Here is a 27,072-nt window from a genome sequence, read left to right on the forward strand (position 1 = left end):
TTACCCAGCACTGGGTTGTATTTAACCCAGCATTTTTTAGAGTGTATACTACAGTTCAGCCTAATGTCCTTGAAAGACCCCTTGGATTGAAATAGCTTAATGTCAGCAACACTTTGTATATCACACCACCTTTAAGCCTTTACACAATCCTTTCATGAATGCAAATATTTGGCTTCCAGTTTGGGAACCACCTGTTCCAGTCATTGTTAATCAATGGCAAAAAAATCTATCTATATGAAAAAACACTACCCCTAATTTCTGTTGCATAAGATTTAATCTGTGGGCAAAGTTGGTGATGTTTAAGATCATCTGTATTAGAGGGCTGTAGCAGTGAATCATGTGGCTCGCGCTGTACCGGACCTCCGCGAGGCGCTGATCACGAGAGGAATGGGCATACGGTACCCGCCGCTGGATGCGCAGAAATCTCTTCAAAATGCCTACATTTTCGGTCATGTACAAGGGAGCGGTCATGATTAGCAGGTAAAAACCTTTGTTTTGTAATTTTGTGGTAGTTGAGCTGCAGTACGGCTCGTTTTTTCATCTCATTAGCTCCAGTGAGCAATAAGCGCTTGAGCGGTCTTGAGAGAAGCGTCGACATAACGCGCGTCTTCACTTCGTCTACTGTTTTTGGAGACTTTGGGGTACTTTGTGGTACCTGGGCTGTGCTCAGGTGTGTCACTAACAAAGCGTGGTAATAATATAAGTGGCGAGAGAATGGAAAACGTGAGTAAATTGTGTTGAACGACGGTTACTTCACCATTCGTTCTTATACAAATGTTATTGATTGCAGTTGAAGCGTGGAAAAGTGCGTATTTGATTTAATTTGTCCTCTATATGTTTTGAAGAATCCACACCACTATAAAGGATGTACTATTAATGTGCTCTAATCACCTGGAGATTATAATGTATTCGTGCGTACTCGCTAAATCCATTCATGCATACCTCGTGGAATTCATACAACTTTGCTAGGCTTTATGCGTTTTAAACCAGAGGTTTTTTAACTTTCTGATGCCAAGAACCCACCCAAAATGATGATCCATTTGCAAGGGACCCACTTTGTAAAATATAAAGGCAGCTGGATATTTTCATGTACAAAGACCATATGTGAGCACTATATTAAGCATGATATCTAGGACAACATGCTTTTTGCAAAATTGAATAATTGGCTTGTATAGCCTATGTCCATTACTCTAAAATCCAAAATAAATCATTCAAATATAGGTGATCTGGAAAATATTTACTTTGTATAAAAATAACTATGTTAATGTAAACATGTTCAGTTAAATTCAAATGTATTTGTATAGCGCTTTTTACAGTACGTATTGAAAACATCTCCAGTGAGCAAACCAAAAAAGGAGACTAATAAATATTCTTGAATGTACAGGTATGTATAAACATTTGATGAACTCTCAGAAAACCATATGTTTTTTAAAATGTCTTATTAGAATAAAATAACCATTATTAGTCCCACATTGATAGTTCAACGTGTGCCAGGAACTTTAACATCCCTAAAAAGATTTATTTTTCTGGATTTCCACTGACCCTCTACTTATTTTAAATGTCTGTTTTAGAGGGCGCTGTGCTGGGGACAGTGGACACTCTCTGTTACGTAACTCTTGTGAAGCATGTTTAGCTTGAATTGTAGCCTCAGACGAAGTCTTAGGTTCAAACAATCTGAAGTACAATTTCAAGGACATTGCAGTGAGTCTGCAGGAAAGGCTGGAAACATGTAATCTTTCTGCTGTAGTACTGGCAAGTCACTGAACAACAAAATGCGCAAAGAATGTAAGTGTCCTGATAAATTGCCTACTAAAAATGAGGCCTCATAATATTCATTCCTCTTTCAACTGCATGAAAACAGTGTTTCCACTGCCAAAGGGTTGAGGTTCTTTAATAAATTACTTAATTTTACTTAATGATTTAAGTAAAATATAATCACTGTTATGTGACTGAGTTCTCAAAAATCAGAATCACACACAAATTCATGAGAAAGCTCATGAAAAAGAGGAACCTGTCCAAAGCAGGACATTCATGCTAAATAATTTATACTTATTTTCCCCACTGGAATGACCTGGTCTTGATACTAATAACAGTCCACAGGCACAGTGCGTACAGAAAATTCGCCCCCACATAAACTCACAGTGTATATATATATTTTTTTTTTTCAATATTCAGATATGAATTGAATCACCAGCTTAAAATGTAACAGATTTTCAAGGGTTTGCTTCACATTAAAAGGTATCTCTGACTCTAACAAGCCTTACTTTGTTGCTAAGTTCAAAGTTTTCCATGCTTTAACATGGATTCTGCTTTTTTTCTCCATCCTGCACAGGACACTGATGGGTCCGTATGGAGCAGATCGAGCAGTGCATTCTATGGAGTTTACAGACTGTGAGAATGGATTAGGTAAGTGCCCCTCAACATATTAATTTCATTGTACATTTCTGTGTTTGTATAATTTACCAAATATTCCATCAGATCTTCTATCAGAACACTCTGTCTTAAATCTTTGAAGACCACCTTAGAAATATTTTTTTTTGATAAATGCTGTCTTCTGCGTGCGGATTGAGAATGAAGAGTTACTAAGAATTATTCAAGACATAAGAAAAGTATGGAGCAGCACATCTTTTAGTCGATTTTAATGAGGCCCATTGTACTGCATGCGTCTCTGATCTCTAATGGCCATGGGGAAGTGAAATAAGGTGTATGGGGGAGTCTCTGAGAGAAGCGATGAGATAGGTTTAGGGTACGGTTGTTTTCCAGTCTTTCAAGTCTTGCGCTGTCTTTGTTATATTTATTCCGCAGCCTGATCTCCCTCTTCACAATAGATCAAAAACATTATTTGAAGGCAGCTCTAAGCTCCTTAAACCTGTCCTTCTTATATTCCAACTTGCACAGTCAACAATCCATTGTGTTACAAGACGTTTCTGTTTTAGGAGACATTTCCATGAATACAGGCTCAGGAAGTGGAGTTCTGAATAAAAACGGCACCGATAAATCAAATATTTTACAACACATATTTGCAGTGCTATCATGTACAGACTTAAGTGTGACACTGCCATAAGCATTCAAGGGTTTTTCCAGGACACAGTCCTTACTTTGCATTTATTTTTGAGTTACATGACATTTTTTGAGTTTGAGTTTAGTAAAGAACATGCTTTGTGGATAACCGGGTTGCAGTTCTTTTCATTAAAGTGCTTCCAACTCTGAAGATTTATCTTGAAGTGAATCTATTAATATGCAATACCAGCTCAAAACTCAATTAGTGCCAATACATTGTCTGTCTATTAATACCAGATAAGCCTGAAGCAAAAAGAGGATATTTATTATTCCATGAGTGTGACTAAACCGTGTGACCAAAAGCGAATCTGAAGCATCTGTACTGTCCATCAAGGGAAGTGTCTTTTTAGCATGTTTTCTGCTTCTGAACTGCCTGCTAATAAATCATCCACAGGTATGGGTGTGAAAGATGCTCATCTCATTAAAGGCTTTCATGTTTTGGTGGCGTCTAAGCTCGTTCCTGTTGTTTCAACAATTAATGGCCTGACAACATTGATTTGCAGTTGCTCTCTCACATACAGTAAGGGATCTGCCATCCTTTCACACTGACATCTAGACAATGAGTTTATTCAATATAATTGTTTTTAGATGAACCCTAAGTTCATCAGTTTTCTTATTACATGTTATTGATCTTATTGTGAACAAATTCATGGAAAAGGTTTTTTTTACCACCTAATTTTTAATCAAAATATCATACTTGGTCTTTGGGTGAAAAGTCCGATTTTTCTCTGTCAATGTATTTTGGGCGCCTACAATAATTTTGCCTGCTTAAATCCCACCCCTTTCTTAGGGCCTGTTCACACCAAGGACAATAACTATAAAGATATAGTTCTAAAAATCGTTCTCAATATTAAAGAATAGCAGAGTTCACACCACAGCTATAGCAATAAAGGCACAGAGAATTTATTAGAACATTTATTAGAAATATAAATCTTTCATAACATTATAAATGTTTTTACTGTCATTTTTGATCAATTGTATGGATCCTTGCTAAATAAAAATATTAATTTATTTGCTTTTTTTAAAATCATACTGACCCCCATTATGTATTTTTGAATGGAAGTGTATGCTACAATTTACATTACACACAATACAAAGTATATTAAATGTTGAATGATTTTGTTTTTAACTATTGATTGAAATGGTTTTGGTTTTCTAAAAGGGAACAAATGAGAGTTAAAGCTTTCAGCAGGCATCAGGTAAAGCGGACTATTGTTCATGGTAAACATAAGTCTGCTTTATCTCCTCTTATTTAGAAAAATGATGATTCACAGTCTGTTTAGTCAGAAAACAATAGGGAACATTCAGATCTTTCATTTCACAGTCACCTGTGAGCAAATTGTCAGTACATACTGGCAATGTAGTGGCATTTATTTGTCAATGAAAATGGCCATGCTGTCCTGTTGTAAAGAACCTCGGTGTGATTTTTGTATTTTGCTTACATTTTTTTTGACTGAAACATATCAACAGCTAAACACAAGTATGAAAGAATATTTTACTTTGAGTAAAGCATGCTTTGTCTCTTCTTAAGGAATCAAAGTGTTCGGTGGTGTTAAAGAACTATCAGGAGAAGAATATGGCGTTTATGTGAAGAGGATCTTACCTGGTGGCCTTGCTTCCAGTGATGGTAAGTTTTCTCAAATACTTTTTTTAAAATCACAGTTTGCCTTAACATTTATCCAGGTGGTCTCCTAAAATGTTTTAAACAAAGCAAAACGTAGCTGGTGAAGCTAGTCATCCAGCATGGGAACTTGAAATCTGCTCGGACCAGTGAGTTAAATTAAATAGCTTTGATCCACATTATATTAGCTTTTGCTAATAAACAAAATGAATCAGTCTTGTTAAGCATCTACTGTGGCATCTAGAGATAAGCTTTACATTTACACTGAAATCTGTTGAATGTGAAGTATAACAGCCACATAAATTGAACCTGAGAAATGTGAACATTCAGACACAAAATTAGAAGGGAAACTGTGTCAGTGCAGCTGTTTACATTTCTGTGAAACAGATTGTCTGTCTCACTGCGTATACCTCTGCTTAAGTCTCTCATGTGTGAAGCGTCATCCCTGTGCTTAAAGTTAATGCCCCTGACGGACTGGAATTAGTGTCTGTCTCCCATTCTGCTGCTGCCGAGCACGGGGTATATGGGAGTTTATATGGGCGCATGCGCTCTGAGGGGGCTTTGCTTGTTTTTAGCCCCGCTCACACGATTCCTGTCAGCTCACCATTCAGAGAAGTCAGTAAGCTTCCTGGCTGATTTCTCTGGTTTGGTGGAAAAACAAACCAAGCATGTCGGTATTTACCTGTCAGACAGATATTCGGAGGGAATCTAGACAGCTTTTCACAGTACCGATAATCCAGGGTGACTGTAAAATCTGACACTGGAAATGTGATATTTGGCTGAAGTGAAGTGAGTAGGACATAGGTGACCCCTTTGAGACTTTAACAGCTTGTTCCTTTCCAGATTTGATTTGTTCTGACAAGATATCTCAGAAGTGATGGTAGAAGGGGTCGAGAAGACGTAACCCTGACCTACATTTGAGATAGATGTTATTAATATGTCCTACGGAAATAAAAAAGATTGAGGGCTGTATGCTGTCTCTTCTACTGCTGCAGTTTCCTAAAACACTTTAGGAGTTGCCAGATTATGGCACTAAACATTTTGAACAGTAATGATGGCCATATCTTAAACCAAAATGCAGTTTGGGAATCTATTCTGGGCTATTTACATTTTATTTCTCATACAGAGCTGTTGGTCAAGGTCAACAGTATTGAAGTTCACATCACAGTCACCTTGCAATTTCCTTAGCGTGAAAAAAATGATCTTATTTATTTAGGTTTTCAGAATTACCTCTTTATGTTCTAAGTTAAATGCCTTCATTTCTGACTCCTTCAAAGTGTACTACATATTTAATAGCTGTATATATTACCGTTCAACCGTTTGGGGTTGGTGTGATTTTTTAAAAATGTTGTTGATAGAGGCTATTATATGCTCTCCAAGGCTGCATTCATTTGATTAAAAATATACAGTAAAACAGTAACAGTTGTGAAATATTTTTACAATTTTAAATAACCATTTTCTATTTTAATATATTTTAAAATATTATTTTTTCCTGTGATGGAAAAGCTGATTTTTTTTAGCAGCCATTACTGCAGTCTTCAGTGCCACATGATCCTTCAGAAATCATTCTGATGTTTATTTATTATTATTATTACAATGTTGAAAACAGTTGTGCTGCTTAATATTTTTGTTATAGAACCATGATACCTTTTTTCAGAACAGCAAAAATACCAACATTTTTTTATTTGAAACAAAAATCTTTTGTAACTTTATAAGTGTCTAAACTGTCACTTTTGATTAATTTAATGCATCCTTGCTGAATAAAAGTATTAATTTCTTTTGAAAAAAATCTTACCAACCCCCTTGAACGGTAGTCTGTCAAAAAGTATTAAAGGGGTCATATGATGCGATTTCAAGTTTTCCTTTCTCTTTGGAGTGTTACAAGCTGATTGTGCATAGATAAGATCCCTGAAGTTGCAAAGACTAAAGTCTCAAAACCAAAGAGATATTCTTTATCAAAGTTAAGACTCTGCCACGCCCCCCTAAAATGGCTCGTTCTAACACGCCCCCACTACCTCACTGTGGATATATTTGCATAATGCCACCCAAATATGCACGCAAAGAAAGAAGGCGTGGTTTCAGTAACCGCAGTTAGTGTTGAAGCAGTCATGTCAGGGAGACGCTGTGTGTTTCTAGGCGAAAGCAAAAGCACTTTATTTGGCCTTCCGAAAGTAGATGCATTTAGGAATCTTTAAAATTACTTACAACAGAACAGCAATGCATTTTATGGACGACCGTTTCGTGAACCTAGGAGAGAAGGTAAGTCTGATTTTGCTATGACAATCTGGGCGCGAGCGAGAGAGAGAGAGAGAGAGAGAGCGGTGTGTGTGTGTCTGTCTTAAATATATAAAGAATACTGTATAGTATGTAATATATATTTGTCAAGTCATTTCATGGGCTTTTATTTATGGTCTTTATGGTTTTTATTTTATTAATGTTTTATTAGGAAACCTGCAGCCTGGAGACCAAATCTTGGAGGTGAATGGTGAAAGCTTGATTGGCGTGACAAGTGAACGGTACATACCTTGCTCTCTTACTTTTTAATTAATATATTCTTCTATTCTGTTTGTGTGAACTTTTTGTGATGGCTATAGAGAAAATTAAGTCTGAAAATGCCTCAAGGATTGTAATGTTTTGGTCATTTATTCTCTTTTACCTCTTTTAACAGAAAACTTAAGCACTTTTAAAATACTTTATGTCTGATATTGTTGTTTGATTGCAGAGCGGTGGACATACTTAGAGCAGCATCCTCAACCAATCATATGCGCCTTCTCATAGCCAGAGACGAGGAAGCCAGGTAAGCCACTGATCGATCCATTATAACAACAGCCCTGAAGATCACAAACTTCATTTCCATTAAGACTTCAAAAAAGTTGATTTTAAAAGCAGCTTCCAAAAAAAAAACATTATGTTATCAAGCCACATTGAGCACAATAGCCACAATTATAAAATATACACTACTATTCAAAATTTTGGGGTCAGTAACATTTTTTTTTATTCAGCAAGGATGCTATTATGAGCAGAAAATCAGCATATTAGAATGATTTCTGAAGGATCATGTGACACTGAATACTGGAGTAATGATGCTGAAAATTCAGCTTTGCCATCACAGACATTTGAATAAATTGCACTTAAAAAAAAAAAATTATTAGTTATTTTAAATTGTAATAATATTTACCAACATTACTGTTTTTGCTGTATTTTTGATGAGCATAAGTGACTTCTTTCAAAAACTGTACAAAATCCAGCAGACCACAACATTTTGAACAGTAGTGTGTTAAAAATATTACAAAATGTATAATTAAAATTCATAATTATCTTTTAAAAATTAGTACTAAAGATTTAGCTTTTTAAGCAAACCACAGAGTTGTTTGTTGCTGTTTTTTTTCAGACTTTACTGCTAATAGTCCCTTTCATCGCCAACCTGCCACAGAGTGACATTTAACCAACATTTTTCATCGCTTCTGAACACTCTCATCCACTGATATTGATCTATGGATATCTGACCTGAGTATCTTTCATTTGAATGTTCACCCCTTAGACGACATGTTAAATTATTCAATGAAAGATGAATAATTTTGTTCATAAACTAGATCTGACTGAGTATTGGCAGTGCATGTGAGTCTCTTGGTGTGCTATTCAAAGACAAGCTTTGGGCCCACAGGGCTCCCATACTGCCTTCTTCCACTGTTCACTTCACTCACTAGAAAAACACTATAAATGGAAAAACAGCATTCCTGCTTATGGAAATGCCAGTGACTTTTCACTCTCTAAAACTTTAGTTAAATTAGGTCTATTGTTTTTAAATAATGGGCAATCATTTTTCAGGCATGAACATTTATAATTCTCTCATTTCCCCCCATTTTTCATGTAAATGTGAAATGAGTCTGTAACAAAGTTTGTAGATTGGGAAGAAGGAGGCGGGAACCGGCGAACACTCAAACAAACTTTAATAATAAAATAAACTCAAAATAGCGCGACAGCCCCTCGCGGACGACTGTCGCGCACAAACAAAACCAAAACACAAAATAAACTCCAGGCCTGGTCCTCTCTCGTCTTTCCCTGTCATCACTCCTCCTTTATATCCTTCCGGAGCTCCTCTGTGAGACTCGAGACCGGTGAGTGGCGCAGGTGTCGCGCATTCGCAATTACTCCACCGGCCTCGCTCCGTTCCCACGGCTCTCGGCCCCGCCCCTCTCGTCACAGAGTCATTTTTCCTATTTTATGTTAATATACAGAAATAATTATAAAAAAGCTATTCACAGCTTAATTTCTTGAAGAAGCACTGTGATTCTAGACACTTTATAAACAGTATTTTTCAACATTATACAAGCTTTACTGTCACCTTTGATCCATTTAATGCATCTTTGATGAATAAAAGTATACATTTCTTAAAGAAAACTGTACTGACCCCAAACTTTTGATTATAGTATTGTATTATGTAATTATGCTTGCTTATTTCCCCTACTTTACAATTTGCTGTCACCTAAAATGCTCACTTAAGATTAATCTTTAAAAACATAACAATTTAACAGTTAAATGTAATATTTAGCAAAATTCAAAATGAATGTCCATTTTTCATACGGTACACTGTACAAATGTATTTTTAAAAGTTGTAAATAAAAAAAAAAAGATTTTTTTTACAAAAACCACCGATTCATGCAGCTTCTAGTTCAAATTAGTGAGTAAGCCGCTAGAATACAAGGGATATTATATATTACTGGGCCACTGTTGGCTTTACGATTAACAGGTATTTATCCAGATTTTGGTACACATCAGACATATATTACGCAGAATCCCAGGTGTGTTTACTGTGAGAGTCAGTGGCATGACCGCTGTGTACTTTTGACCTTTACATACGGACAGACTGGCATGAGATTCAGTCCCATAGCAGATTGTATGAATGAAGGAAGAACCCTGTATTGCGTGCATGGAGATACTGAGGGAGCAAGAGTAAGGGAGAATGAGAACAGACTCACAGTTTAAACCATGATGAGATGAGTCCTTGTGTCTCAGTGCTTTAATCTGCGTTCTGCCCTTAACCAATGCGCATTGAGGGGATTACGCCGCTGCCTCCAAGCAAAGACCTCCGCTGCCTTCACCCGCATATCAACAACCTGAAAGTCTACAGGGACCGAAAGACTGAGCGCAGCATTTCTGGGCTTTTTGTTTGTGTATATTAATGAGGAAAACGGTTTAGAATGTGCATGTATCCACAGCGGTTTATTGAGACGACGCTCAAGCCTTTTAGAGTCGGCTCCTTGCCATATGCATCACAACCTTGTCTGACCTCCCTCCTTTTAATCCGCACTGATAACCCAAGGAAAAAGGAAAAGGAGGAAAAAGCTCTTATTGCATTGCATCATGTACTTCGAAAGCTGTTACTTTGAGTACACCTAGATATTTTGGACTTAGAATAAATATGAATCGACTCTGGTATGGAAGATCGCAAAGATCTATGGGTCTACAGTAGTTATTGAAGGCTTGGCTGTCCTTATATAGTCTTTTGAACCCACAAAGTCACTTTGCATTGTAGTTAAAAGAAGCAAAGGTCTGCTTAGATTTGCATGTGTCTTTGGAGCCACTCAGGGACACCTGCATGTAGGTAAAGAGGCCAGTGGCCGTAATGTCCATAAGTGAATATGGTTTGAGTCCAGTGACAGGACATTTCTGTTGACCTATATTTGACACTCAAGAGGTGTCTAGGGGGAAATGGACTGAGATGGAGGGGAATATTTAAATAGACTGTAGATGCTGCCCAGCTCAACTAAAGGCAACTAAAGAGAACTCAGCATGTTTATTTTTACTCAATAGGCTGATCACAAAATCCATTGGCATTGCTATATATTTCAGTAACAGTACACTGATTTGGCAGGACCAGTTGTTTTCCAGCAGTATATAACAACAAATAATTCATAAACACATTTAATGGAAAACAGCTGGTCCTATATATAACATATATAAGATTATATATACTGTATATATATATAATTTCCAGCTATTGTTCAAAATTATGATTTATTTTATTTTTTATTTTAGCATTTGCCATGTTTTTTTCCTTCTTGTAGTGATGTGGAATATTTTAATCACTGTATGCTGCCCTCTACAGAGTCGTATATATGCTTAGAGCTTATTTGGATTGTGTAGATAACATTCCCGAGTCCTTCACAAACTAATTAACTGACATGATATTATTTTGGAATAGTGCAAGCTGTTCTTGCATAATCTGAGGGCAGTAAGAACTGTTATGTCATTTAGGTGTCTAAAGGTATTTGGGTTGTTTTGTATGATGTTATTGAAGGTTTTATTTTTTTTCTTGGTTGGTTACATTGTCGTTATTGTTAATTCCTCTTCTGTCTTTGTGTAGGAGAGAATTTGCAGAGCTCCTTGAAAAATATGGCTCAAACGGCAGCACAGGATCTACCAGAAATTCACCTATTCAGCATAGTAGGTTTCTATTTTTTAGTCATTGTCAAGTTTACAGTACATGAAATGTACATACATATTTAAAGGCATAGTATTGCCTTTTCTAAATGCATTAATTTCTGTGCTCAGGTGTACTAGAATGTCTCTTTCCTCTTCCCTGACATAACAAAGCATATGAAATGCTGACTCATGCAATATGATCCTCACAACTGGAGGAGGAGAGGGAGAAATTCACATCACATCTCTTCATCATCATCCTCTCTTTTTAATGTCTACATTTTTACTCTTTCTCAAATATACAGTGGGTATGGAAAGTATTCAGACCCCCTTAAATTTTTCACTCTTTGTTATATTGCAGCCATTTGCTAAAATCATTTAAGTTCATTTTTTTCCTCATTAATGTACACACAGCACCCCATATTGACAGAAAAACACAGCATTGTTGACATTTTTGCAGATTTATTAAAAAAGAAAAACTGAAATATCACATGGTCCTAAGTATTCAGACCCTTTGCTCAGTATTTAGTAGAAGCACCCTTTTGATCTAATACAGCCATGAGTCTTTTTGGGAAAGATGCAACAAGTTTTTCACACCTGGATTTGGGGATCCTCTGCCATTCCTCCTTGCAGATCCTCTCCAGTTCTGTCAGGTTGGATGGTAAACGTTGGTGGACAGCCATTTTTAGGTCTCTCCAGAGATGCTCAATTGGGTTTAAGTCAGGGCTGTGGCTGGGCCATTCAAGAACAGTCACAGAGTTGTTGTGAAGCCACTCCTTCGTTATTTTAGCTGTGTGCTTAGGGTCATTGTCTTGTTGGAAGGTAAACCTTCGGCCCAGTCTGAGGTCCTGAGCACTCTGGAGAAGGTTTTCGTCCAGGATATCCCTGTGCTTGGCCGCATTCATCTTTCCCTCGATTGCCACCAGTCGTCCTGTCCCTGCAGCTGAAAAACACCCCCACAGCATGATGCTGCCACCACCATGCTTCACTGTTGGGACTGTATTGGACAGGTGATGAGCAGTGCCTGGTTTTCTCCACACATACCGCTTAGAATTAAGGCCAAAAAGTTCTATCTTGAGAATCTTGAGAGAATCTTATTTCTCACCATCTAGGAGTCCTTCAGGTGTTTTTTAGCAAACTCCATGCGGGCTTTCATGTGTCTTGCACTGAGGAGAGGCTTCCGTCGGGCCACTCTGCCATAAAGCCCCGACTGGTGGAGGGCTACAGTGATGGTTGACTTTCTATAACTTTCTCCCATCTCCCGACTGCATCTCTGGAGCTCAGCCACAGTGATCTTTGGGTTCTTTTTTACCTCTCTCACCAAGGCTCTTCTCCCCCGATAGCTCAGTTTGGCCGGACGGGCAGCTCTAGGAAGGGTTCTGGTCGTCCCAAACGTCTTCCATTTAAGGATTATGGAAGCCACTGTGCTCTTAGGAACCTTAAGTGCAGCAGACATTTTTTTGTAACCTTGGCCAGATCTGTGCCTTGCCACAATTCTGTCTATGAGCTCTTCAGGCAGTTCCTTTGACCTCATGATTCTCATTTGCTCTGACATGCACTGTGAGCTGTAAGGACTTATATAGACAGGTGTGTGGCTTTCCTAATCAAGTCCAATCAGTATAATCAAACACAGCTGGACTCAAATTAAGGTCTAGAACCATCTCAAGGATGATCAGAAGAAATGGACAGCACCTGAGTTAAATATATGAGTGTCACAGCAAAGGGTCTGAATCCTTAGGACCATGTGATATTTCAGTTTTTCTTTTTTAATAAATCTGCAAAAATGTCAACAATTCTGTGTTTTTCTGTCAATATGGGGTGCTGTTTGTACATTAATAAGGAAAAACAATTTACTTAAATGATTTTAGCAAATGGCTGCAATATAACAAAGAGTGAAAAATTTAAAGGGGTCTGAATACTTTCCGTACCCACTGTATATGTAAAACAGCAGAAGTACAAACTGTTTGTGTTTTCGAAAAAACAATCTCTTTTTTTGGACTCAAGTCAATTATAATTATAATGTTTAGGGGAGAAACAAATCAGTCCTTGAAAATGGATTAAGACAGCGCATTTGTCCATTATGCAATTTGGAACATCTGTTCCTGCCGGAGGAAAGACGCTCCACAGGAAAAGTTTTTGGGAGCGTAGCGTGTGCTCATGCACTGGCTGCTCAGTCTGATCCCTGCTCTCCCCTCAGTGTAGAATATTCTAATGATGTAACTTGCTTTAAGCACAGCAAAGAGTTTCATTCGAGTCTTTAATTTAAAAGTGCAAATGAGACGGAGCTTTGGTCAGAGGTCTTCATCTGGACATTTTCTTTGACAATACAACAAAGTTCAGTTTGCAAACTTCAACTCATGACTTCTTATGAGCATGACAGCTTCTCTTGATTTCAGCACACCTTTTTTATGTACACTACTGTTTAAATGTTTGAATCGTTCAAATAACTGTTTTCTATTTTCCATTAATATGTCATTTATTCCTATGATGGCAAAGCTGAAGAAATATTCAAGAAATATTCTGTATTATTATCAATGTTGAAAGCAGTTGTGCTGCTTCATATTTTTATGGAAACTGTGACACACTTTTTTCCAGGATACTTTGATGAATAGTAAGTTCAAAATAACAGCATTTATTTGAAATACCGGTACTGTAAATATTTGATGAATTTAATGCATCATCATGCTGAATAAAAGTATGAATTTCTTTAAAAATAAATAAATGAATAAAAATCTTATTCACCCCAAAATTTGAACGGCACTGTATAACAAGCAAAGTTCTGTATCTTTATTTTTAGTTGGTTTGGATTAACTCTTATTCTTTAGATACTAAAGCCGCTGTTATTGTTGAAATAGATGAATTGATGGGTTGTATCACTGGCTCTTATAAAAGCTTTCACAATTACTAACTACCTAGTATTATGCCAGTGTTGACATCAGGCAATTTGTGATCATTAATTTTTCACTCGCGTCTTTATCCATCTTTTTTGTGCTAAAGCGGGCAGATACTTGGACAGCACATCATCAGGGTCTTCATCCAGATCTCAAAGTCCTCTATTGCTTAGTCCTGCTGGGTCTCAGAGTAACTACAACAATACAGGACCCTTGTTACGCTCCCTAAGGTACTGGAAAACAATGATTTAGTTGTGTAAAGTTTACTTACTGAATTGTTTAACTATTTTGACCAACAGTTCATTCTAGTAATACAAAGTTTGTGTGTGTGTTTGGTTTCAGTCACCCAGGTGAAGGGGTGATTCAGCTGATATCAATCGCTCGCTCCTGCAGTCTGGGTATTACAATCGGCGGTGGCTCCAACAGACCTGATGGGCCTGCAGTTTTCATTCAGGAAGTGCTGTCTGGAGGAGATTGTCATCGGGTGAGAGAGTGGGACTCTGTAATATACTGTGTGCGCATGTATTTGTGCATAATCTGGGTGTACACAGAAATCATGATTCATCAAAATGTTTTAAACTTGCGTTGCTAAATTTAGAATCTATTTAGAGCCAACTTCACAAAAACACAGTTAAACATATAGCTTGATCTGAGATAAGTTTTGGATCAAGAAGGACAGAAAAACATTTATTGCAGTTGTTCTCAACCTTTTTGTCTCCAAGGGCCCCCATTGACCAAGATTTTCAACAATATTTGATGGCCCAATGGCTTTTCCATTTGTTCATGATTTACTGGATAAGGATAAGAATTTAAAGAAAAGAAAAGAAAATGTATATACTATATATCAGGGGAATTTCCTCAGAGTAGACAAGGGAGGCAGTGTCTCCTCAAAATATTGGATGAGAAATAAAATTTGTTGAACAAAAATAAAACAATGCCAATATTACAAAATATAACAATAAAAAGTGTATAAATCGCTAGTTTTTTCTAAAGAAACATTGTCCAACAGCGACACCAGCAGGTAAAGTTACAGCGGAAGTCCAGATCTCTCTCGCTTCCCCTGAGCCCATTGAGTTTTAACAGACCAACTAAAGTGTGCAGTGGGTGGTAATTGAGAATGAATGGGGGAAAGTCACATGAGAGGAGGCAATGCCTTGGATATGATTGGATATGACTGTTTATGTTCCCTCTTGTGTTTGTGTGCGTTCCACGTTCGCAAATCAGTCTGAATAAACAATATAATGGTGTTAATTGGAAGACTAATTAAAAAAAGTATGTAAACACCTCACACACTTAGATATAACCACTTTACGTCAAAATATATACTTATGGTTTCAACGCAATATTTTAGATATTGATATAGATATGTTTTAGATATAGAGCTTGATATAAAGATATATCTGGATTTTTTGTGGTTTCAGCTTACTTTGATACTTGTTTTGCCTTATTTAAGTCATCTTGAGCCCCCCTTGGAAGTTAGCTGTGGCCCCCTGTTTGAGAACCGCTGGTAAATTGTGTTTTAACTGTTTAATTTTGAGAATAACAAGTGCTGAATGGCTGAGCAGGTAAGGTTGTGTGGGCAGCTTGTATATGGAGATGGTTTGGGTGCGTATTAAGCTAACTACTAATTGTAAGCGTCATCATTTGTCTTTAAACTATGATTAAACGAGACAGAGAAAGAGAGAAATCAGTGGACATAAATGAGTGGGATATCTCACACAATTCGAGGAAGTGTTTAGTCTGAGCTGGAGAAGAAACCTCCAAGAATCTTCTCCCGCAAAGCAAGGATCACTCAGCTTTTTACACCTTACCATTAAGCTCTAACACATTTAGCCATCTTTATCGCAGAGGGGGTTCGGATTAAAGTGAGTATGACATCCAGTGCAAAGATTTCCTCTTAAGCAGGTAGACATCTCCTGGAAACCGTCTAAGCAATTTATCCCCTGTTTTACATTGTTTTCCCTGATAGACAAAATAGGTAAAGGCTCCGCTGGGCTGTTCTGGGGATGGGCAGTACTGTCACAGCAGACTGCAGAGGTCAGGTGTACAGAAGGCTGTCTAGGGCATCGCCCTCCCTGTGGAATATAAAACTCAGAATGGGGAGGGGAGCTGTAGCATTCACCTACAGGACTATTGTGCTGAAACTCAGATATTCAATATCACTTAGATTTTCAGTGTCAGATTGTTGGCCATCTGTGACACCTATTATATAAGGTCCCATGTATGTCTGTTTTGAATCAATGATCAGAACTCAGAGCTATCTGAAATAAAACCCTGTTTTTTGTTTAGTTTTGTTTAGTCCTTGGTTTTAGCGTTTACTTGCATGTAAGTGGTGTCTCCAAAAACAAGAATCACTTTTATTGTTCCTCATAGGTGGAACTGCAAAAATAGTTTTCTTAATATTTTTGTCTACAGTAAAATTGGTACATTCAAAGTTTGGGGTCAACATTTTTTTAAAAGAAATTAATATTTTTATTCAGCAAGGATGCATTATATTGATCAAAATTGACAGAAGAGACATTTTAATTTATAAAAATATCAAGCAGCACAACAGTTAATAACATTAATAATAAGAAGCAATGTTTTATAAGCAGAAAATCAGCATATTAGAATGATTTCTGCAGAATCATGTTACACTGAAGACTGGAGAAACGATGCTGAAAATTCAGCTTTGTAGCAACAGGAATAAATTAAATTTTAAAATGTATTAAAATAAAAATAATTTTCAATATTACTGTTTTGTTGTAGTTTTGATCCAATAAATGCAACCTTGGTAAGCATGAGAGAAAAACTTTTTTTTTTTTAAATAAACTTCCTGAACCCAAAATTTTGAAGAGTAGTATAGGGATACACAGATAAGGACATTTTGGCAATAACTGTAATTACTTATATTTTTAAGCAAATAACCAATGTATTGGCAGATATCAAATATCAGTCTAAAATTTGTGAGACTAAAATAAACAAAAAACTTACAATTTCTGTTTTAAAAGAAATGTATCTTCAAGAAATATCAGGTGGTCAGGTGGTAAAAGTTGTAGCTCTTAGAAAATTCTACAAGGATGTGAACGTTTTTTACAAGTTGGCATCTCGTAATTCCAGTAATTACGACATGGTGTGAATGCACCTTAAGAAACGGCTAAGATACAAAATGCTATGTATAAAAAATTTGGCAGGCTCCAAGTAAACATTATTTTAGTTGTGTTATAGGTGCACCAACAGCAAAACTGATGATTTTTTGGGCCAGTACCGATATGACTGCTAATACATCGTGCATCTCTTAACCCCCAATTTCTGGAAATGCAAGGGAGCGGATAGGACTTTTGCCACAGTTGTGTAGTTTTAGTGTCTCAGAGGGGATGGAGTTGCTGTAGTGGTGTCCTCTGTGACATGAGGTCTCAGGTCTCCACCTGGTGATGAGTAGTACAGTGGCTTATGTTCCTGCTGATCCTGTTGGCACAGCTTTCTCAAACTGTCAAAATGTCTGCCATGAATTGTGACTGATCAGCAACATTTAGTAAGGATTTTCATTCCTTTGGCCTTATAGGATGGACGGCTCAGACCCGGAGATCAGCTTATCGCCATTAACAAGGAGTCATTGATAGGAGTCACGTATGAGGAGGCCAAAAGTGTGCTCAATAAGGTCAAATTCAGGTATTCACTCTGTTCAATGTAGCTTTATGTATTTTGATAAATGTTTAATCAGTATCTTTGTACATCTTTCTTTTACATAATGTATCTTTTATCCCTGTTCTTTGCCCTTGAAGTCAGGAACCAGTGGTGGATATTGCCTTCATCCCAGGAAAAGGACCTTTTTCCAACAGCCCATTGTTGCATAATGGAGTTCAGAGGGGGGTTGGGAACGGATACAACTCCAGCCGGTTAAAGGTTCATGTCCGATCTCCTGAGGTTAGTGTTTACTAGTGTACAGATCATGTCGTGTCTTTGGCATTTCAACAACAAGAGAGTCTTGTGGCTTACATAATACACACACTTGCCATGGTCTTTCTGCTAAGCATGCAATGCTTCATAATTTTCTTCTTGTAGATGCGACGAGAGGAAACAGCTCCAGTGCTTTCATCCTCCCCGGATATCTGCCCTCCAGACATACAGGTTTCAGGTACATTTCACGAAGGTGGACTCATATATCTAACCCCCTTAACTCTATCTTAATAAGCTTTGCTGCTAGTTTCCACCCATTCTCATCACCCACATGAACAGTGCAGATTTTGTGATTTATAAGGCTCAAATTTTCCTTTTGAAAGGAGTGCTCTAATTTCATAACCTTTCGAAACGAGTGCATTTTGTTCAAAGTAATCACAAGATCTTGTGCTCTTTGTGCCTTTCTATCATACTACATTATTGTTTTGCTGCAATATTTTTTAATTTACAGAATTCAACATTATATAAAAAAAAGATATATTTACTTGAGTGTCAAAATTTCATAAATACAAAATTTTAGGGTTAGAACATTTAAAAAAAAAAGAAATTAATACTTTTAATCAGCAAGGATGCATTAAATTGATCATAAGTGACGGTAAATACATTGATAATGTTACAAAAGATTTATTTTTCAAATAAATGCAAAAAAAAAATATTTTGAACTTTCTTTTCATCAAAGAATCCTGAAAAAAAAGCAAAATTATTAAGAGGCACAACTGTCTTCAGCACTGATGATAAGAAATGTTTTTTGAGCAGCAATTCAGCACATTAGAATGATTTCTGAAGGATCATGTGACTCTGAAGACTGGAGTAGTAATGTTGAAAATTCAGCTATGACATCACAGGAATATATTACATTTTAAAATGAATTATAAAATAAAAACAGTTACTTTAAATTTTAATAATATTTCAAAATATTGATCAAATAAATGCGGAGCATAAGAGACTAATTTTTAAAATGTATCTTGCCGACCCAAACAATAACAATAATAATTCTACATTATGAATTATAATTATAAATACTAAAAACATAATTCAGAATATATTTCCAGAAAACAACGATACACAATTTTTTCTTCTCAAGTACATTTACCTTGTTATAAGGATATACCTTGTTATATTTACAAAAAGATAAGATGATATTCTTACTGGAATAAAAAAATAATAATAATTAATTGAATTTTTAATATTAACTTTTAATTTAATATAGATATTTTGCAGTAAATTTATTGTTACTGTGTTTGTAGAGTACATCCTTTAAAATCCTTCATGGTTACAGACTAAAATGGAAAATACCTGTGGTGTTCAAGTGCAGGTTCATGAATACAGAAAGTAGTTGCTCTTTAAGTTACTGTACCTCACAGATTGCACCTTGCCTCAGTACAAGTAGCATCTAAAATTAACCAGCGCTCAGAGAAACGGGATTCTTGCAAAGCAATTATTTGTTTTCAGAGAGAAAGATTGGGGATTAGTCAGTAGCAGTGTTTGGATTTTAATCAACGGCTAGTTGCAAAGTAATCTCTCGGTGCTGCGGGGGTCGGGCATGTATGTGAGGTGTTTAAATTAAACAATCAAATTCTTGAAGACGGACGAAAAAAAGAGAGGAAGACCTCTTTCATGTCGAGTCAGATAGTGCTCTTATCTCAGTTCACAGCAGCTGGGTAGCTGTTTGGTACAGATTGGTTTGCCGTGCATAGTGTGTAATCCTTTCTTGGGGCACAAAATGGGATTGATAAATTGTTAAAGAAACCATACAGAGAAAGCCACTTGTAACGTGTGCTGGCTGTCTAAGAAGCACATGACGCAGGAGTAGTCCAGTAAAGTCTTTTATTATAATCCACAAAGCAAACACAAGGAATCGAGGAACTGGGATAGCACAACCCATAGACCAAAATACAAATAATAGCGGACAGGTAACTAAGGAACAGACATGGCTTATAAACACAGGGATTAATGGGATAATTAATGACAGGTGGGAACAATGAACTGATCAAGACAGACAAAACTAGGTCACGGGGAGCAAAGCAAAACACAACAGAAACGTGACGTGACATTTTGCCCCCTCCTGGAACGGCACGTCCTCGTGCCGACAAAAGCAGTCAAACAGAGGAGGGAGGGTGGGGGTTCAGGGGGCAGGCAATGGGAAAGGAGCATAGTTCATAGGACCAGGGTGGAGTGGATGGAGGCAGGAGCCAGGGAGGAGCCCGGACCAGGGGGAGCCAGATGGAGATCCAGAGGCCAGCCAGGATAGTGGCCCATGGTGGAATCGACGGCGGGAGGAGCCATGGGGGGAGAAGGGGCCGACTGACAGAGACTGAGCCGCTGGAGGTGGAGACCCAGGTGGAGCAGAGCAGACTGAGAGCCAGGGGATCTGACACAGAGGATCCGGAGGGCCAAGGCGGTGCAGAAGGCTCAGGCGACCGAAGCGGAGGCAGGGATCCGGAAGACCGCGGCGGAGCTGGAGTGACTGAGGACGAAGGCGGATCCGGAGGGAAGGAGGAGCCTGACAGAGCCAGAGGGACAGAGCGACGAGGCGAAGCCAGAGGAGTGGAGTCCCGAGGCGACAGATGGTCGACGACTGACCAAGGCGGAGCTGGAGGAACGAGGAAGCCCAGTGGAGCCAGTGGGATGACGGGCCACGGTGGAGACGAGGGAGCTAGGAGCCAAGGCGGAGCCGATGGGTCGAAGGACCGAGGTGGAGTCCAGGACTCGGAGGTTGGATGCAGAAACAGGGGATCTTCACGCCTAGGCGGAGCTGGAGACTGGAAGTCCTGAGGCAGATCAGAGCACACAGATGGCGCTGACTGAGGGTGAGCTGAGGGACTGACAGGAACCAGCGGAGACAGGGATGAGAAACTGGCTGGTTTTAGGAGAGAAGGCGGGAGAGGGAGGCTGGGAGGGAACACAGAAGCTGGGCGGAACCAGCGGAGACACAGGAGACTCGGGAGCACTGGGTATTACCTCCCCAAACCAGTCTATTAAGTCCATTTGAAAAATGTCCATAAGTTCCTCATAATATCCAGTGGCAGTTCACCCTCAGCGGCGGGAGGGTGGGCGGGGCTTCCCTCCAAGCCCTCGATCTCCACCACAGCTCCCTCGGGGACTGGCGATGTTGCAGGCTCACGCACCTGGTCAGAACGATCTTGAGGCTCAGGCTCTGGGGCAATGATAGGCTCAGTCGTGGTTTTGTACACTGGCTCTCGTGTTGCGGCGGGCTCAGGCTCCGTCTGCGGTGGAGTCAGGCAATTGCTCGGTGCCACTGGATGACGGCTGGCTGGTCTCTGGGTCGGGAGTGGGGCGTCAGTCCATTTCTCTCCAGCACCCACTCCACGAAAGCAGCAAAATCCTCCTTGGGACCGTTCGCTGGCAGACGTGCCTTACACCCCTCGCTCAGGCTGGTGTAATAAAAGATACAGAGCGAGCGGTCAGGAAAGTGTGTAAGGCACGCCAGATCTAAAAAGTCCCTGGTATGGTTCTCCAGCAAACGATCCTGTTGCTCCAGGCACAGGAGTTGGACAGCCGGTAAATCCATTCCAGGAGGGAGGAGAAACAAAAACAAAAAAGAAAGAAAAACGCCGCTATTACGTTACTCAATTTGAAGGTCTGCTATTCTGTAACGTGTGCTGGCTGTCTAAGGAGCACACAACCCAGGAGTGGTCCAATAAAGTATTTTATTATAATCCACAAAGCAAACACAAGGAATCGAGCACAACATGTAGACCAAAATACAAATAATAGCAGACAGGGAACTAAGGAACAGACAGGGCTTATAAACACAGGGACTAGTGGGATAATTAATGACACAACAGGTGGGAACAATGAACTGATCAAGACACAGACAAAACTAGGTCACGGGGAGCAAAGCAAAACACAGCAGAAATGTGACGTGACAGCATTTTAGTCCATTTTATGCTCTTAGATACTTTGAAGCAGCAGTCAGCGTGGATGTTAACATGTCAAGCCACTTTTCAAGACACTGAAATCTTTCTATGCTGAAATAATGCCCAAAAACAATTCACCATTGTATTTCTCTACACAGAGACCCCAACAACATTTTGACGCTTAATTCACACTTAAAAATTTCTGATTGTCATTCGTGTATTTGAATGTGTCATGTATTATATATATCAAAGCAAGTGGAATATGAAAAAAATTATACTAGACATTTTTCAGAATAAGCAATTACTGAAATTAACTCTTTTGACCAAGTTAATTTTTGTTTATGAAATTACCCAAACGTTTTTAACAAGATATTGATTGATTTTAACATATTGATTTTATCGTATTGTTTTAACCCAATAAACTTTTTAAAATGTGAGCTAACTGTCATTAAAATAAATTAAAATAGCAAACTATTAAAATTATTCAGAATTCAGAATATTCATAATTAATATAAAAAAAATTCGCAGTGGATAAAGTAAAAAAAAAAATATATATATATATATTAATAATTAATATTATGCATATTAATTATAAATACTAAAACCCAATTCAGAATTCAGAATATTCATAATTAATATAAAAAAAATTCGCAGTGGATAAAGTAAAAAAAATATATATATATATTAATAATTAATATTATGCATATTAATTATAAATACTAAAACCCTCAAAATATATTCCCTGAAAGCAATTCTTATTATAATACATATTTTTTCTTCTCAAGTAAATTGACCTTGTTGTAAGCATATTAAAAGAAAGGTAAGATGATATTATTACTAGAATAAACAAAAACAAAAATATTGGTTAAGAAACTATTTGTAAATTGTTATTTAATGCAATGACATTCCGATATTTTCAAGTGTGGCTTTAATGTCCATTGTCCAAACTTAGATGAGTACCATGCACCTGTCCATCAGGCTATCCCTGTCCCAGAGTTTAAAGTTAATCTAGACCGGATGTAAGCATGCCTGGCTCGCCCTTGAACTCTGGATGGTGTTGTGTTTACACGCAAATCATTCTAATCATTCTTGACATCTATAAAGTGTATAGTACTTAATTACCCATTTATCCAGACTAGCTGATTAAATCTTATAAGAATAAGGAAGATCTGTCTTATCTGAATTAAATAGGTGCTGTAATCCTGCAAAAGCCCTTCTGGTTCTCCTTCCTAGAATAAAGAGACTAGATGCACTCAGACTCAAAGACCTATATAAATAAGTAAATAAGACCTATATAGATTATAATAATGCGCTATATTCCAGGTCTTCTGAAGTCATGTAATAGCTTTGTGTATGAAACAGACTGAAATCTAAAACATTTTACGAATAATCTTTTGTAACAACTATCCATGATGCTCTGAAATAGACTACAGAAGTCATCATGACAAAATGCCATTCTAACGTCAGCCTAATTTTGCTATATTTTGTTTGAAAACACTGGGAATACAGCACTTAAACGGATAGTTCACCCAAAAATGAAAATGTTGCCATCATTTACTCAGCCTCATGTCATTTCAAACCTGTATAAGTTTCTGGTCTCCATTGACTTCCGTAGTAGGGAAAGAAATACTATGGAAGTCAATGGGGACCATCAACTGTTTGATTACCAGCATTCTTCAAGATATCTTCTATTGTGTTCAACATAAGAAAGAAACTCATACAGGTTTGGAACGACATGAGGCTGAGTGAATGATGACAACATTTTCATTTTTTTTGGTGAGTTATCCCCTTAAGTTATATAGACACTTTAAATGTACTTTTTTGTGACGCTGGATCATGACAGAGTGAGTCCCCATTCACTTTCATTATATGGAAAACAGTAGCCAGGATATTCTTCAACAATTCACATTTTGTGTTTCATAGAAGAAAAGGAATTTATACATGTTTGTACAACATGAAGGCGAGTAAATTATTAAATTTTTATGTGAACCAACCCTTTAATGAGTTGCAATTCTGGTGCAACATTCATAGAAGCACCATTAATCTGGATTGTTTTAGTTGTCCTGGATTGTGTACCATCAGTACCACCTGTTAAATCCACTGCCCCTGAGCGAGCTCCTGCTTTGCGTGTTGGTCCTGAATTACCGGCATGGGACCTGTCTGAGTCTGCGTGAGTCTGACGTGTCTGAGCTCAAGCTGTCAATCATGAGCGTCAGAAAGCAGATAAATCCCCTGCAGGAGCGTGTCCCCGGGGTGGGGGTGATCATTTCATAGCTCTTATAGCCAGCGTTACTTAACAATACACACGCCACTGAAAGCACTGGTGTGAATACCTGACTTTCTCTATCGCTATCTCTCTCCACCCCTCCATTCAAATCCCTCACACAGTTCATAATCTTTATTGTATTAATATAATACCCATTCATTTGAGGTCCCAGACAATGAAAAAAACATGAAGGCCACGTTTTTCAATGCAGCTTACTAGCACTCGCCACTACATTCTCTAATGTGAGTATGACTCTTAAAGTAGGTGAATTACTGTCCCACTTTCCCCCTCAGCCTCCACCGCGCAGAGACAAGCCACTGTTTCCAAACCCAGGATCTCACTGGACCCCCACATACGGCTCAAATCAGAGAAGCTCGATCTGGTAAGCCTGGCTTACACAAACAGTTTTGCATGTGTACAAAGAATGATGCTTTATGAAACATTCTCAGCAGTCAGGTGCTGTGAATGGTAAGTTTACGTTTGACTGATAATCAAGGACACATTCTGCTGACTTAACTGGTAATATTTTCTCACACAAAAATGGCTAAAATTAGCAAAAATTTAATTAATTATGACAATGTTTACTATACAATATTTATATGGTAATATGTTTTAGATGGTTGTAAGAATGCATATTTTATTTCCCTCATCTGAACTAGAATGAGATGCCTGCTACGGTACAGTCAACAGTACAGACATTTCAAAATAAGCGTCACAATGTTTTTCAAGCTTTTTTCCTGGTGATTATTGATATTTTGGGTACATAAACTGTATTTAATTTAATTTCCATTAAATAAACAAACTATTGTAGCTTCTGTCTGTGGATTCCCCATCACAGCATGGACAGACTAAGAACATTATTCAAAATATTATTTAATAAATATTTTTATTTTATTTTATTAATTTATAGTTAAAACTAAAACCATAAACTATTCTTCATTAATTGAAGAATCTAAAATACATATATTAAAAAAAAATTATTTTATTTTATTTAGTTTATAAGATTTAGCTTAACTTGATGTACTAAAATAACCAAAACAGAAATAAAAAAATAATAATGCATTGCAGTTTAACTAAACCCTTTAGATTTTAGTAAAGTAGATTTAGTCGAATCTAAAGTAGATTTAGTCGACTAAAATTGTGTGATATTTAGTCGATTAAAACTAGACTAAAACTAAAACAATTCAGATGACTAAAATATAACTAAAACTAAATGGCATTTTCGTCAAAAGACTATGACTAAAACTAAATCAAAATTTGCTGCAAAAGTTAACACTGGTGGGAAGAAAGAAATATTATTTTTATTTATTACTTTTTAGCATTTTAATTTAGATTAGAATTTGATTATATAAAATAGTTCATTGAAGTACTTTTTTTAGTTATGTTTAAGCCCCCTAATGGTCCCCATGAGGCAACCAGCTAAAGTAAATCAGTTTTATCGTCTTCAACTCATATGAGTGGATTTCCTTTTAAACATTTAAGAATAAATTATTTGAAATAAATACTGTTAATTTGGGTGTAAAATAATTTATTGAGAAAAATAAGACACTTATTTTCTATATAGTTTATGATTGCAGTGGCATGTGTCAAGTGCTTGTACCTGTATTTTTTAGTAATGACAGGATTGGACCCAGCAGTTCAGAAAACAAGGGGAATTTGAAGGGTTAATCCCCATTGAAATCTGAACCAGTGACTTCAAGAGGAGCCTGTGTCTCAGTGCGAAGTAACTGACAGAGCACTTATGGAGATAACCTATCATACCTATCATAGATCTCTGTCTCTGCTCTTTGTTATGGTGCAGTTGTTTAGCAGAGATTTAATTTAATCCTGCTGATCCCGAGTCTGACCCTAATCTACCGGCCCATTAATAGGATTAGGTCTCAATGGACGAGAGCACTTAAATGTGAAATAAAGGCACAATGCACACAATATTAAGTGTTGCACAAACAAGTATTTGACATGATCCAAAATTTTGATGTGACTTTATGCTGTTTATTCCTCCATTTGTCTCATCTTTAACTAGATGTTTTATCTGGAACAGGACAGTTTTCTTGCCATTGGTGTTTGAACAGTATCTTACTTTTGTGGCAGTATCAGATTGTAGGTTTGAACTTAATCTGATTAGCCTTATTAATGTCTTTTGAACTCTTATGGACCATAAGCCTGGATTTATTGTACGCTACTGACTTGACCTCTGTTACCACACTGCCCTCTTGTGTACATAGCTGTAACATTCGTTTCAAGTTTGGTTGGATGCTGTACAGTCGAAAAAGAATCATGGTCATCAGTCAGCTCTTAAAATACCTGTTTATTCACTAAATATTTAAGCATAATAGTGTATAGTTATATATTTTTTATTTTTCTGCTCTGAGCAGTAAATTCAAAACAGTGTTGTAATAAATATATTAATAAAAAATGTAAATAAATGAAAAAAAATTAAATGTTGTTTTTTTAGAATAGGAGAATGGCATTGCAGACCTCTCAGAATTTCAAAGGTGCAGGATGTGGTTGAGTAGGCCTGAACCACTATAATGATGAAGGTTTTTGACAGTTTGGTCATTTTGCAGGCTCTGTCGTACCTGGGTCTGGATGTAACAGATGAGAAGCAGCGGCAGCTTAGAGAGAGTCTCACTACAGACCCTCAGGGAACGGTATCGTATGGAGGTATAGACACATCCTTTACACCTTTATGCTGCACCTGCATAACATGATCCTCAGCCAGTCAACTAGATAAAGCAAATAATCACTTATTTTCACAATCATTTTGGTGTGGATTGACATTTTCTTTTTTAGAAAATCACATATTTCAGTATTGGAAGTGAGTCTAAAACAGGGGCCATTTTGATCTGAAGTGCTATTTTTACTAATTTTCACTTCTTTTTCAAATTACCAGCATGCACACACTTACATTATGTTTTTCCCCTGCAATAAAAGCACATCCTGTGCAAATGTCCTTGAATGAGTGGGGTTTTATAGCATATTTAATTTAAC

General features: G+C 37.4%; 1 protein-coding gene across 5 annotated transcripts in view; it reads left to right on the top strand.

The window, feature by feature from the left end:
• LOC107601283 (syntaxin-binding protein 4-like) overlaps nt 1–27,072 on the top strand; it is a 50,194-nt gene that overhangs the window by 14,505 nt on the left and 8,617 nt on the right. For 2 of the 5 annotated variants that reach the window (XM_016293415.1, XM_016293418.1), the window contains exons 1-13: nt 324–480; nt 2,333–2,406; nt 4,592–4,687; nt 7,128–7,197; nt 7,404–7,478; nt 11,049–11,128; nt 14,102–14,225; nt 14,338–14,479; nt 17,540–17,646; nt 17,760–17,901; nt 18,040–18,112; nt 24,375–24,463; nt 26,649–26,745. In XM_016293415.1, coding sequence (XP_016148901.1) covers nt 413–480; nt 2,333–2,406; nt 4,592–4,687; nt 7,128–7,197; nt 7,404–7,478; nt 11,049–11,128; nt 14,102–14,225; nt 14,338–14,479; nt 17,540–17,646; nt 17,760–17,901; nt 18,040–18,112; nt 24,375–24,463; nt 26,649–26,745 — 1,237 coding nt within the window. In that variant the 5' untranslated portion in view covers nt 324–412. Of the gene's footprint in view, nt 1–323; nt 481–644; nt 724–2,332; nt 2,407–4,591; nt 4,688–7,127; nt 7,198–7,403; nt 7,479–11,048; nt 11,133–14,101; nt 14,226–14,337; nt 14,480–17,539; nt 17,647–17,759; nt 17,902–18,039; nt 18,113–24,374; nt 24,464–26,648; nt 26,746–27,072 lie in introns of those variants that run through there. The other 3 variants (XM_016293417.1, XM_016293419.1, XM_016293416.1) reach the window with 3 other exon arrangements.

This window comes from Sinocyclocheilus grahami, unplaced genomic scaffold, assembly GCF_001515645.1.
Source record: "Sinocyclocheilus grahami isolate Dianchi unplaced genomic scaffold, SAMN03320097.WGS_v1.1 scaffold302.1, whole genome shotgun sequence".
Lineage (NCBI taxonomy): Eukaryota > Metazoa > Chordata > Actinopteri > Cypriniformes > Cyprinidae > Sinocyclocheilus > Sinocyclocheilus grahami.